At 33.0% G+C, this 14,327-nt stretch overlaps 2 protein-coding genes across 4 annotated transcripts; one reads left to right on the plus strand and one right to left on the minus strand.

Annotated features, from left to right (window-relative positions):
• Positions 1 to 87: 87 nt before the first annotated feature.
• Positions 88 to 1,364, minus strand: LOC127062950 (complex III assembly factor LYRM7). The gene is made up of 5 exons (XM_050992000.1): positions 1,032 to 1,364; positions 857 to 929; positions 619 to 689; positions 452 to 533; positions 88 to 350 (listed from the first exon to the last, which is right to left on the minus strand). Exons 1-5 carry the CDS (start codon positions 1,053 to 1,055, stop codon positions 223 to 225), a joined length of 378 nt encoding a protein of 125 aa, XP_050847957.1. The 5' UTR covers positions 1,056 to 1,364; the 3' UTR covers positions 88 to 222.
• Positions 1,365 to 1,455: 91 nt separating this feature from the next.
• LOC127062915 (tyrosine-protein phosphatase non-receptor type 9) lies at positions 1,456 to 12,216 on the plus strand. 3 transcript variants are annotated; one of them, XM_050991901.1, is made up of 10 exons: positions 1,456 to 1,913; positions 3,105 to 3,338; positions 3,425 to 3,514; positions 3,624 to 3,764; positions 8,529 to 8,798; positions 8,885 to 9,273; positions 9,351 to 9,590; positions 9,665 to 9,815; positions 9,935 to 10,142; positions 10,238 to 12,216. In XM_050991901.1, exons 1-10 carry the CDS (start codon positions 1,881 to 1,883, stop codon positions 10,465 to 10,467), a joined length of 1,986 nt encoding a protein of 661 aa, XP_050847858.1. In that variant the 5' UTR covers positions 1,456 to 1,880; the 3' UTR covers positions 10,468 to 12,216. The 3 variants fall into 3 exon arrangements, with proteins under 3 accessions (XP_050847858.1, XP_050847867.1, XP_050847849.1); XM_050991910.1 differs by having other exon boundaries at positions 1,457 to 1,913; positions 8,529 to 8,792; XM_050991892.1 differs by lacking the exon at positions 1,456 to 1,913 and having other exon boundaries at positions 9,357 to 9,590.
• Positions 12,217 to 14,327: the final 2,111 nt, after the last annotated feature.

Here is a 14,327-nt window from a genome sequence, read left to right on the forward strand (position 1 = left end):
AACATTTTTAATTTAATCACTGACATGAAATAATTAAAATTACCATAAAGTATTTTACTATAAAATAAATAAATAAAATAACAATAATAAATAAATAATATTTCTATTAAAATGACACTTAAAATATTTTTTTTTACTATATACAAATGTATAGCTTTAATACAATCATATTGTACATACAATCTGGCAAATTATTTTCTTAGTAAATCTATCTATCAAAAATTACAATTTTTTGATATTCTCTCCACACACAGGTTTTTTATTAGCTAGGTTACTTTGATTATTATCTGAACTAAGTGAATTTCCACATGTTGCATTGTCTTCTAACATTTCAGGTGTAATTCGAAGAGCTGAAATTATTAATACATAAATTTATTTTTATTGCTGATGAAAAAATATTAATATAATTAATAATTTAGGAATTTTGCTTATGATACTGTTCATATCTTACCAAATATTCCAGGCTTCTTTTCGACTGCTTGGATTACTGTCTTCCGTATTTCTTGCTCAACTTCTTGCGCAATTTTATTTAACTGCAAAAAGATATTTTATCAGAATAAAATACAAAAAAAATATAAATTATTTACATACTAAACATAATGTATATATATGTATTACCTTTTCTATATCAGCATAATTCATAATATCTTTATTCTTCCGGTACTCTTCATTTATTTTAGCCCTCACAACTAAATGATATACACTAATATATCAATTCAATTTTATTTAAATGATTTTTTTTTATTAAAATATTTTATTTATTAAAATAAAAAAGAAAACAAACATTCCCCAAAGTAAAGATTTGACTTATTATTAAAAGATCTTATATATATTTTTTATAAAGAAAAAAAATTACCTTTCAATGCATATTCATCTCCTTTAAATGTATTTAATCTAGTTCTGTGTAATTTTTTAAATTGATGCAATACCTGAATCAAAAAAAGAGGATTCAATTAATAAAAAACAATGAGCTTAACCTCAAAAATATAATTGGAACAACGTAATCATATAAAAATAGAAATGAAGATTACTTTTCGTCGAAGGATTTCTGCCATATTTTAAAAATAACTTATTATTTAACAAATAATTGTTAAGTAATAAAAACTTCAATTATTTACAACAATGATTGCATGCAATAAACATCCAGCAGAAAATGCATTAAAGAATACTAGCAGCATCTCGCATTTTGATTGGATAACCTTACACCAGTCGCAGTGCCGTATTAAGAAATTTCATGGAACACGATTTATTATTAAATTTTCCAAATTAGATAAGAAAAACTATTAGTAAATGTTTTTCGATCTACTTCTCCAAAAAAGATTATTCAAAAACTGTCAAAAGAAAGATAGAACAAAAATTACTTTGAAAAGGATTATATAGATTAATTGTACAAAATTAGAGTGTATTCACATACACACACATGCATACGTTCGAAGCATGTTCAAAATGGCGCTGACCCTGAGAAGAGAAGGAAGACCGAGCGGTTGAGCGAGTTTATCATTATCGCCGTATTAACATGGACGGGAAAAAATAGAGACGCACGGCAAAATTATACGGGTGACTTTGTCGATTTACGACGATGGAACAAGGCGAGAATCGGCAAGCACGATCGGCGTAAAGATTGAAATATGTACGCTCGTAGACGTGCGTTCGTTAGATTGTAGAGAGGGAGTGAGTGTGTGTGAGAGCGAGAGAGAGAGAGAGAGAGAGAGAGAGAGAGAGAAAGAGAAAGAGGCAAAAAGAAAGAAGAAAAATAATCTCTTGGCGTTGTGTGAAGCGCGTCGTCGCGTCGTGTGTCGCGTTCCCGTTTCCTCTGCGCGTCGGTGGGTGCGTCCGTGTGTGCGTGCGTGCGTCCGCGTGTGCGTGTGTGTTAAGTCAAGATGGCGGCAACGTTAACCGTCGAGCAAGAACAAGTAAGTGATTGTCAGTAGCTTAATCGCATCGTTGCACTGTCAATGAACGCGTGGAAACGATAAAAATCAACTTTTGAATATTTTCGTAAGGAAATCGTTGTGCGTTATCAATCATATTAATTTGTTCTTTCACGTAGAAGATAAATAATGGAGAAGTATAAGAGATCGGAATAAAATTTCAATTTTCTTCCTTTTTAAACATAAAGACATTTCAGTTATTGTATTTAAGATACGGATAAACGCATAACGATTTTTCTTAAGATATTAGACCGAAGTGATATTAAACGCTGGACATATTTGGTAGAAGCTATATGGACGTGCAGAACTACTCTTCAGACGTACTTCGCGCCAATGATAGCTTTTACACTCTGCGCGCACTTCCTCTCTTCACGCTTTCTCTTATTATGAATCATGTTAGGCTGTAAACAAGCGGTCTTTAAACATTTCACATGTTTTCTAAATCTTGTCTCGTGAATAATACTACTATACACCGGTAACGCATTTCTCTTAGACATTTTTTTCTTTGACATTTCATTGAAATATATATGAAATGTTATTTAAATTCGTAATAATTGTCGTCAACAAAGAAGTCGATGACATTTCATAGAACGAATCTTCGTTCGCTCATTCGTTCATTGTTCGATAAATGAACTCATTGATGTGATATAAAACGCAAAACTTATTTCGAAATGTCAATCGAAATTTTTATTGGTTGAAGATCGAATCGATTCCTTTTTGGCGCCTACCAAATTATTCGTAAGCATATCGAGTTAAGGTATTGAATTTCTTGACCCTGACATCGACTCCGATGCCTTTAACCGGTTCTTAGCGAATGGGATGCCGGAAGTGATGCTTGGTGGGGACGTAGCCGGACACCGGAAGCTATATCGGTATACAGGGCATGTGCACAAATTATGGTGAAATGACCATGGGACATTTGAAAATATTTAACCTCACGTATCGTTTTTCAAATGCGTCAGAACTGCTTCCTCGGGATTTGTATACATTATTATTAAAAATTATAAGTATTATAAATATTGATAAATATTTAAATATTTTTAATATTTTATAGTATTTATAAACATTTTAATATTTATAATATTTTACAATATTTTACAATATTTATCAATATTTTAAGAAATTATAAATATTTTTAAAGAAAAATTTCATTTGTCGTTACTATTTTTGCAGGCTACAAAAGAATTTATAGAGGCTGTGAATAAGTGTCGAGCTGGCAGACGTGCCGGACCAGTTTCCTGGAGTACAGCAGTCAAATTTTTAGCAGCCAGAAAATTTGAAGTAAGTAGAGCTTTAGCTCTTTACGAACAGCATGAAGCTACTAGAAGAAGAGAAGGTTTAGCTGTTTTGCATCCAACACAAGAACCATTGCTCAGCGAATTACGTACAGGAAAATTTACTGTTCTGGTGAGATTGATAATAATTATTTTATAACAATATGGTAATTATATATTATGTACAACATAAGTTATATAATGTTTATTGTATTATAGCCTTCAAGGGATGCAACTGGTGCTGCTATAGCGATCTTTACAGCACATTTACATCTTCCACAAAATACTACACATCAAACTACTTTACAGGTTAATAAATAATTTTTGCTAGAATGTTTGTAAATTGTTAGAACATTAAAAACAAATAATAATTTAGGAAGATTAACAATAATATTATTAGCAAAATTTGCTTTTCTAGGGTGTTGTGTATCAATTAGATGCGGCTCTCGAAAGTGCAGATACTCAGAAACATGGTTTGGTTTTTATTTATGACATGTCTGATAGCAAGTACCAAAATTTTGACTACGATCTATCGCAAAAAATTCTCACTCTACTAAAGGTAAGCTTGATATATGTTCCCCTGAAACTACAAACTGAACTTGTCGATGTCATTACATAAAAATATGACACTATTAGTGAAGCATGTATGAACGCTTATAAATGAAAACTATGTAATATGGGTAAGCACAAAGTGCTTTACCTTACACAACAATTACATATGCACACAAGACATATTTTATTCCAACACAAAAGATAAAATCCTTTATAAGTGCATACTTGATTTTCACAAAGTAGTACAGTATTATCAATGTATTTTTTGTTGTGAGTAGTAATTTACGTAACGAGTTAATTAAAAAGTATGTCTAACACTCTTCCTCCTGTGTACTAACAGCATCTTTTATGCCATACCTATTGTATTTATTTTTCTTTTTTTCTCTTAATAAGACGAGCATGTGTCTCTGGGAATGTAAAAAAAAAAAAAAAGAAAAGAAAAGACAAAATAATCTCCGTTACAGATAATCATAGTTACGGGCGAAAGCGTCGATATCATTGATCCGCTCATCGAAAATCATATCACATATTTCATTCGACGTTATCGCATTGAAAATTATGAAAACGAGTCGGTATTGTCGAGGAGCGAAATTCGTTACGTACTATTTGCACAAAAAAGTCTAATCACATCTCGAAAATGAATAACGCTACTTCACTTAAACATATTTTCACAGAAAATAAGTACCGAAACCCGATATTTCTGGCTAGAAGGTATACGAACGTCTTCACCGAGCGGTTTCTCACGATACACGCTCCAACGTGGTACACAGCTGCGTCTTCTGATCGATCGCATTTGCCATCGATAATAAACGCGTAAGACACGTCCGCACCTGTAGATTTAAATAATTAGAAAATCAGACTAGATTTTGTTAATAACCTTTTGAATGAAGAATAAGTAACAAACGAGTAACACACATATATATATATTATATATTTTATATATATATATATATACACATATTATTAGTCCATATTATTTGTAGCCTCTTCTCTCTCTCTTTTTTCCAGGAGATCGAGAAATGCATATATTTTATCAAAACTCGAGAGTAGAGAGTGCGTTGTTTTTATTTTTCCTAGTGCAACCGCCTTTCGATTGCGCTTTTTTCCTGCCAATGCGAAATTTCGTTACTTTATTACTAGTAAGCGCTGACGCAGGAAATACTTGGCCGTATATATTAGGATGGTAGACGAAAATCGTTAAAATGTCTCGACAACAGGGAACGTCTCGCGAGTTACAAGGGTGCAGGTTCAAAGAGCAACGAAGCCAAAGGATATTTATGCGCTACTGCAAGCAAGCAGGGCTATAATTGCGCGTCGAAGCGTGTCGTGTGAGATCGCTAATAAGAGTTTTAAAGGTTTCAAAGGGAGGACGAGAATGATGACGATGACCGATCTGTTGGTTTTCGTTCGTAGCATAAATACAAGAAAAGAAAAGAAACGCGCGAGATGATTTAAAATTGATATAACTTTTCATATAATGTAAAGAAGAAGCTCTAAGTAAAGGCATTTTGTATGTTCGATCGTTTAAAACTAAGTTAATCACGGCTGGTCTATCTTCAGCCTATAAGATCATCAACGTTTCACGGTCCGTTCGATGAAGCGTTCAACGAGGAAGGTTATAGTGTCATAGCCGAGCGGAAGGAAACGCGTAAAACGCTTCTAACGTTAAATCTAGAACGCGCTATCTCTGTTTTCACGACGCTCGCCCTGCTCGTGTATTCTCTCTCGCTCTAGTCGATAATCTCATCTCGGCCTTCGGCTAAGGAAGGTACAGTTTTCCTTGTTAACGTAAATGCATTAAACGGTGAAGTGTGGTGAAGAGAAGGCCAGTAAGAGTCCATTGTGTTTTACATTGTAGATCTTATATAGAGACTTACAATGCGTTAAGGATTTTTTTTTCTTTACTTAATATTTGATTAAAATCGATTTACTTTATCTATATTTACTTATCTCTGAAGAAAACTTTATGCAGGTCAGTTTATGTATAGGGTGATTCTAAAGAGTTATTCAGAAGTTTATTTCAAATGTCCAAACATCTGATAAACAAAGTCGTAGTCAATGTGATTATTAAAATACATAAAACTTTTTTCTATTTTGAAATATAGATATTTTTAGATATATTTCATATTAGAATACTTCTTGTAATATTATTTCTATAAAACTGAACGCGTATAGTGATAATTATTTAGATATTTTTTTGTATATTAATTCTGATGTATAAAACGCGACTATGAATTTATTAATATTTAAAAGATCGCCCTATATAAACGTGTACGTGTGCTGCATACATACATACATACATGTATATATATATATGTGTGTGTGTGTCTACATATATATATATATACACACACTCATCGGTATACGGCAACCCTTCTATGTCGTATACCTCTGAGACTGAAATGAGGGAGAAACGAAATTCGCGTAGGGAAAGCGGTGGTAGAAAGTTGAAATATGTTGAAGAGAGAGAGAGAGAGAAAAGGAGAGAGGGAGAGAGAGAGAGAGGGAGAGACATATAGATATAATGGTTATAAGAGAGAGAGGGAGAGACATATAGATATAATGGTTATAAGAAAGAGAAGGAGAGACGTATTACGAGCGTCATAGGGTTGTTGAGAGGGGATGAGAGAATGAGAGAGAGAGAGTGGGAGACAGAAAAAGAGAGAAAGAAAAAGTTCACATTGCGCATGCGTCGTTACACGGGGACAACGTCGCGACGCTCGCGGTCAGTAATCATCGTGACCCCTTTGCGGCACTATCGTATCAAGATTAAAAGGGATTTAACCTGATTGATCCTTTTTCTATCTTTTTTCTTTTCTCTCTTTCCCTTATCTTTTCTTCTTCTTTACTTTCCTCTTTTATTTCTTTCGAAAACGAAAAGTGGTTAGAACATTTCCATGTTTCTTTCGAACAACAATTATTCAAACATATATTTTCCCTTAATCCGACCTCGTTTCCCTTGGTGCGTTCCGCTTTCCCCGACGTCTCTCTTTCGCTTTCCCCTTTTCGAGCCCTTGTTAAGCGGCGCGTTACACATACAGTTATACTTATCTCTTCTTATCGATTGACCGACCGACCGACCGACCGACCGACCAACCAACCAACCAACCAACCAACCAACCAACCAACCAACCAACCGACCGCTGGCCAGTGATTTTAAATATGAACTTGTGTAGTTATTGTTTCTTTGTTTTTTAAAGTTTCTTTTTTCTCTCTTTCTCTCTTTTTCTCTTTTTTCTTTTTTCTCTCTTTCTCTTTCTATTTCGCTTTCATACATAAATTCGTAGGAAATATTTTCGTGCATGATTTTTTTTCTATTTTTCATTTTTTCATTTATTTCTTTCAATTCGATTTCGTTTCTTCCTTACAGCGTGAACTTCCCTTAGCTGAAGGTGTTGCGTCGTTTTATCTAGTGTCTTCTTACTTTCGGCGAAGTGGATTAATTAAGCGCGCGCGTTATCGATTCTCTACCGGGTACTATTTTGGCAAATTACCGGCAATCTCGATCCCAAAAAGATCGAGCTACATTGGTAAACAATTCTTCTGAGATATTTATCTATTTTTATTTACATCGCAGTACAAATTTATTTGTGATTTTGAAAGTTATCTATATTGGGAAGATATGTTATACGATTTATCGTTTTCAAATTTCGAATTTGTAAAGTGTGAACAGTGTAGTGGTGAATAATAGTAGTGGGTGGTTGGTGATAGTGGTGGTAGTGGTAGTGGTGGTGGTAGTGGGGTGGTGGTGGTGGGGTTGATGGTGGTGGTAGTGTGGTGGTAGTGTGGTGGTAGTAGTAGTGTTGCTGACGTCGTGCGGTACTTCCGCCATCTGGTTTCGACAGAGAGGGTCGGAGGTAGCTTCTCCGAGTACATTCTTTTTAATTATACAAATGATTCCATATCGAAGATTTTGCAATCCTTTAGGAACTGCTTGTTCATATCCGGAATGAATGTATTATTTATTATTTTTTTCTTCTGTTTTTTTTTCCCATCTCCGTTGATGTTTCACGTCAATTTCGGTAGTGATTTTGTAAGCTTATTTATATATCCCAGCGGCGCGAAGAAAATTATAGACGCATGTTAAATTTTTTTTTTCTTTTTTAATACTTCGAATCTTACTCTCTTTTCCCTCTCTCTGTCTCTCTCTCTCTCTCTCTCTCTCTCTCTTTCTCGTTTTACGGGAATAACTTTTTATAGGCTCGTAACTCTTCGTCGATTATACATTTTAATAATCCGAAGATCTTCCGGTTTTTGGCTTTGGGTTCTTCCTTTTCACGTAGAGAATCTAAAATTATAATCACGACCTATAGCTCTTGTGTGGTCACTCTTTACGTTTCATCGTCTATCTTACGAAGGATTTCTTCGTGTTAAATATGTAGTTCGAGCATCGCTTACAGCTGGCACTGCATGTACCAAATGTATACATCGTTCTATTATTGCGATGTCTTTCAAAGGTCACGAGCGAGGCGCTTAAAAAAATGATTTATGCATTGACGCGGCCGGTAGTTGAAATTCTTTTCATTTTCTTCACTTTAGCCTTCTGAACTCGTGTCGTATGTTTAAGAGTACAGAGCTAACGAAGACAAAAAATGATATCGATCGTTTGGCTTGATTGAGCTCGCCGCTTCCGTTCCATTTTGCTTCTTTTCTTAATGTTATTTTGTTTTTTTTTTTTGCATTACTCTTGTAGCGCCAAACTCACGTACGTTTTTAAAGTATTATTTCATTATCGATCGAATTTGTTTCATTTTAATGGTTATTGTTACAGGGAGGATATCCAGCAAAACTTAAGAAGGTTTTAATTGTAACGGCACCACTTTGGTTCAAGGCACCTTTCAAAATCCTTCGTTTGTTCGTTCGTGAAAAACTGCGGGACCGAGTATTTACTGTATCCATTCCTCAATTGACATTACATATACCGCGAGAATCATTGCCACATCGGCTAGGAGGCACCTTGGAGATACAGCATGAGGCATGGCTATTACATTGTCTTAAATCCATGACAAACCGAGGCGGGGGTGAACTCTGTGAGGTCTGCGTAAGAAACGTTTCATGTTCTTCTATGCTCCTTTTTTCTAATCAAAGCGTTACTTTATCTTATATTATATTTCTTTGATCACATAGGTTACTCCCAGAGTGGGAACCCCACTTTCACCTACATTAAAGAATCATACAGTTAATCAGAATCCCAATGGAACACCGATTAGTAATCCAACTAGTCCTATAATCGATAAGAATAAAATAAAGAATGGTGTTTCAAACATTGGAGATATCGAAATTACTAATGGTGATGTGTGGATGGCAAACGACGAAGCACCATCTCCAGTACAGCCTCCGTCCTCAGCAAGCTCTGGTTTTAGCGATGATGATAGCCTTCATGGCGATCTCGGACTGCAAGCAGTTACTATGGAACAGCTTATCGAGGAAATACATTCAAGAGGTCGTGCTGGCCTCGTAGCGGAATATGTAGAAATTAGGCAAAGGCCACCCGATGGTTCCTTTAATAATGCAAAGTACGTGTCTCGATAAAAGTTCATTTTTAAATAGACAAACGATCATTTGAGTATGTATGTATATATCACTTTTTCAGATTAAGGCCAAATCAATCAAAAAATCGTTATACGGATGTGCTTTGTTACGATCATAGCAGAGTGTGTCTTTCTCAAGTAGACGGCGATGCAACGTCGGATTATATTAATGCAAACTTTGTTGATGGTTACAAACAAAAAAACGCGTTTATTAGTACTCAGGGACCTCTTCCAAAGACATGTGGGGATTTCTGGAGAATGATATGGGAACAGCAAACTCTTGTTATTGTGATGACTACAAGGTAAATTTTCATTTATAATTTCAACAATTTTATTGATAAAATCGATGTATAAATTCTCTTATTTAAATATCTAGAGTAGTAGAACGAGGACGTACGAAGTGTGCACAGTATTGGGGTCCAGAGCCAGGTGATGAAGTACAAGCAGGTGGCTTCACCGTAACAACTTTAGAAGTTGATATAAATCCAGACTATACGATATCTATGCTCCTTCTTACAAACAACAAGGTAATAACATCTTAATTTTACACTGATCAGATTTATAGACATATAATGACTATTCATAAATTATGTCACACACACATATATATATATATTTTCTTTTTATTTCACTTATTAAAATTCAGACTGATGAAACAAGAGAGGTGTGTCACATGCTTTACACAGCATGGCCGGATTATGGCGTTCCTCAATCAGCTAGAGCTTTATTACAATTCCTATCCCTAGTAAGACAACAACAAAATAAATTATTAACAAGTAGGGGTGATACATGGGCGGGACATCCACGAGGTCCACCTATAGTAGTGCATTGTAGTGCTGGTATTGGCAGAACAGGTATTAAACATTTATTACGATTTCCGTCGATTTCATTTATTATAATTCACTGTTCAAAAAAGAAAGAAATATCTATAAAATTTGTTTATTTTCAGGAACATTTTGCACCTTGGATATCTGCATATCTCGATTAGAAGACACAGGAACCGTCGACATCCGTGGAACGGTTGAAAAAATTCGAGCACAAAGAGCCTACAGTATTCAAATGCCTGATCAGTATGTTTTTTGTCATCGTGCTCTCGCAGAATATGCACTTTCTAGGGGTATGCTTAGTCCTCAACATCTTGCTATGTTACCTCCAACGGTCGAAGAAGATTCTGATTAAGATACATATATATATTCCGATAGACATGAAGTAGGTTGATAATCTTCCTGAGTATGCGTATTCAGCTCTGTCCTGTCTCATAGTTTACTTCTAGTATAAATGACTAAAACTTATTTTTTTCTATCATTGCCATTCGATGTGTAACCCTTAAGATTTTTAGCGTTATATTAGCCTAACATTCAGGATATTCTGAATACAAACTAGTTTGTCAAAAAAAGGCCAAATCAGTAAGTAGGGATTGTATGTTTCTATTTCATTTGATTTTGCTCACGAATTTTCGATTGAGATAGCGTGACGTAGCAAAGAGAGCACACAGATTTAAACTGTCTGAGTAATATATTTGTGGCAAGAACAGATTTATTCTTTCTATTTTATACTCTCTCGATATATATATATATATCTTTTCTTTCTTTTTTAAATTTTACTAATAAGTCTTTTGTTTAAACGTTATTAGTAAGAAAGAATTTTATAAAAAGTAACACAAGAAATTCTTATGAGAGAGTTAAATCGTTACTTTGTGCATTGACAAAGAGAAGATGATAATCTGCACTCTATTGCAGAAATAAAATATAAGAATAATTTGTTTAACTGATTGAAACATTACGACAGCGTCATTTTGCAGTGGCCAATGAATAGTTGCAGTTCACGTAAGATCTTATAAAGAACGTTATGATGTATAAAATGGTTTTTTAACCATTGAAGAAATAAGTGTAATCAAGGATACATCGATAGTCACTTTTGGGCAACCAAAGATTATATCCCTTATACCAGTTTAGAAAATTGGGGTTTGATATGTATAAAATTTGATTAATATTCTGTGAGAGAGTAATCCTTTTATACAGGGATTTTTAATCAGGGATCACACCTTGTAGACTAAATACTTCCATTTTGATTAAAAATGAAATGGGGCCTAGAATGGCTTTACGAATATAAGCCTTTAAAAATAAGTTAAATAAGCTTCCAGCTTGTTTTAAAGTCACAGATGCGCTTCGGTACGATAAAATAATGGAAAAAAGTAAATTTATGCGATATTCGAGTTTGAAAAGAGTTGTTCTAAAATGTATAGGTCCTTTGATATTTCAATTAAAAGTGATATAATTAATTAGAATCATCTTAACGATTGAATATGCTCTACTAACGAGCCTTGATGCATATATAACGATGATGAATATATATATATAAATATATAAATATATATGAATATATATATAATTATATATATATATAATATATAGTGTGATTTGTATCTACGTGATTCGATACTTTAGAAAGAAGCGCATATAACACAAAGTTATATTCTTTATGCATAGTAGAACTTTAAAAATATTACGATTTGCATATGTATGCTCGTTTACCATTCCTCGTGATAAAAAGATAAAAACATTTGTTTTAATAGGGATATCTGTGAGGAGAAAAAAGAATTGAAAGAAATGATGTCATATTCAAGTTATTCGCTAATTTCGATGTTGCGAATAACGATGTTTAAAAGATCGTATTATCCAAACTATTTATTATATTATCGTTTTAATTGTAAAATTCGATATGAATAATGAATTTATAATAAGACTGTTTAAGTTATTTATATCAGATAGTCACTGTTTAGAGATCAAAGTTTCATAACTTAAAATATTTATCATCGATTTATAACGTTCTCTTGAAATGCACACAGCGCAAATATCAAAAAGAAAAAGAAAAGGAAAAAAAAAGAAAAAGAAAAAAAAAAGAGAAGAGATGTTGATTCGTAAAGCGTATTTATTTCAACGTTTGTCAACGTAAGCTGGATAAATACATTTTGTCAGGATATAATCTCTCACGTATATAAACGACAGAAATGATATACTATTAGAGTTACAAAAAAATGATAAAAATGATGGGATAATGATATTTTTATGGTATACATCGCAATGTGTATAACGAGACATATAGAAATGAGAGAGGAGGATACATTTGAAATTGAAAATTATTTAAAATCAATGTTTAACACACAATTAAAAATGGCGAAGCGTATATAGAATTACGCAGCATAGATATTTCCTTATGCCGAGAAAAAAAAACGAAATATGTATTTCTCTCCGTCTAAAATTCTATGCCCCCGCCGCCTTCTTATTATATATGTATTAATTTGATCCAACAAATATCATCATTGCTCGGCTTTCGTCTTAGATTTCTTCTTATATACGGATTGCATACGTCACGATAATCGTTTTACGAAGAAAACTATGTCATTATTTTTCGATATTTTCGAAATACAGAGCGCGTTAAAAGAAGAAAATGTTATAAATAAATAATAATGCTCGTAAGCATTTTTACGCTTTCATGTGTACCACGTGTAGTTTATCTAATAACGCAGCGTCTAACATTTTATTTTAGTAATAAAAAAAAAAAAAGAAAAGAAAGTTTACCGATCGTGAAAGAAACACGTTGTTAGAAACATTTGCGAATTTTATACATAAATAATGCTGTGTATCGGTCGTGAACATTTAGTCAAATAAGTTTAGCGGTTTTGATATATAACGTACGTTCCTCCCACCCCCCACCCCCCACCCCCGTGGGTATAATCTACAAAAGTATTTTATTGATGCGTACACGTTCATTATAATTATTATCATTTGAAATATGGAGGAAAGAAAAATGCGTCTACCAAAACCTCATCCTTATTATTAATATTATTATTATTAATTATATTATATATATTATTATTAATATTATTATATATTATTATTATTATTATTATTATTATTATTATTATTATTATTATTATTATTATGTATCATTAGATTCAGCATTATTTGTTTCTATTAGATATCTATTTATTGCAAGTTATCGTACGATGTATATACGCACATATCGGAGTCGTAACAGTTGAGTTTTTTATCGTAAAACGTTTTCATTTTCTTCATTGTTTAAAACAGTAAAAGAATATTTGATAAATATCGTTGACAGAACGATCTTGAAAATCTGATGTGAAATGTGATTTCGCGCTTTCATCCTTTTTTCTGTTTTTTTTTCTTTTTAATTTTTTTGATTTCTTAAAATTTATTAAGAACGTAAAGTACAACATCATTGCTACACATTTTTACTCGTTTTCTCTTCGTACCTTTACAAATAAGATTTAAATCGATGGAAATCTGTACGTAAAATAAATGTTATCGGAACGGGTATCAATGTCCCTGTGTATTATAATACATGAGGACAAGTAGAATGTGTATAGACGTTTCTATTTATTCTTTCTCTCTCTCTCTCTCTCTCTCTCTCTCTTTCTCTCTCTCCTCTCTATCTCTTTGTCTATCTCTTTTTATCTATCTGTCTATTTCCTTTCTCCTTGTCTGTCTATTTATCTATCTTTCTGTTGTCTGTCTGTCCGTCTGTCTCTTTTTCTCTCTTTCTGTCTCTGTCTCTCTTTATCTTTCTATTTCTCTTTCTCTTTCTCTTTCTCTTTCGTCTCTTGGTGAATATTAAAAGTCGCGTAGAGAGAGTTTGTGACGTTAATACATACACAAACACATACATACACGCACACACAAACGAACACAACAGTATTATGATTAATAATATATGAACATTTTCTAAATTATTAATGAAATCTTTTGCGTTTTCAAATAATATATGTTTTCATTCCGGCGATTTAAATAATTAAGTTAAGTCCATCATTATCATCATCGTATTACACATATATAGAATACATATATATATATATATATATATATATATACATATTTATATATATATATATATATATATAATCGTATTCATTTCTCGACGTTAAGGATTAGATTTGTGTAGCGTTTTATATTGGGTTATAGCGACATTATATACATACATAGAAATTTTAGCATCGAGATTTTGATCGCGAAAATGAA

The sequence above is a fragment of the Vespula vulgaris genome, chromosome 1, assembly GCF_905475345.1.
Source record: "Vespula vulgaris chromosome 1, iyVesVulg1.1, whole genome shotgun sequence".
Taxonomy (NCBI): domain Eukaryota; kingdom Metazoa; phylum Arthropoda; class Insecta; order Hymenoptera; family Vespidae; genus Vespula; species Vespula vulgaris.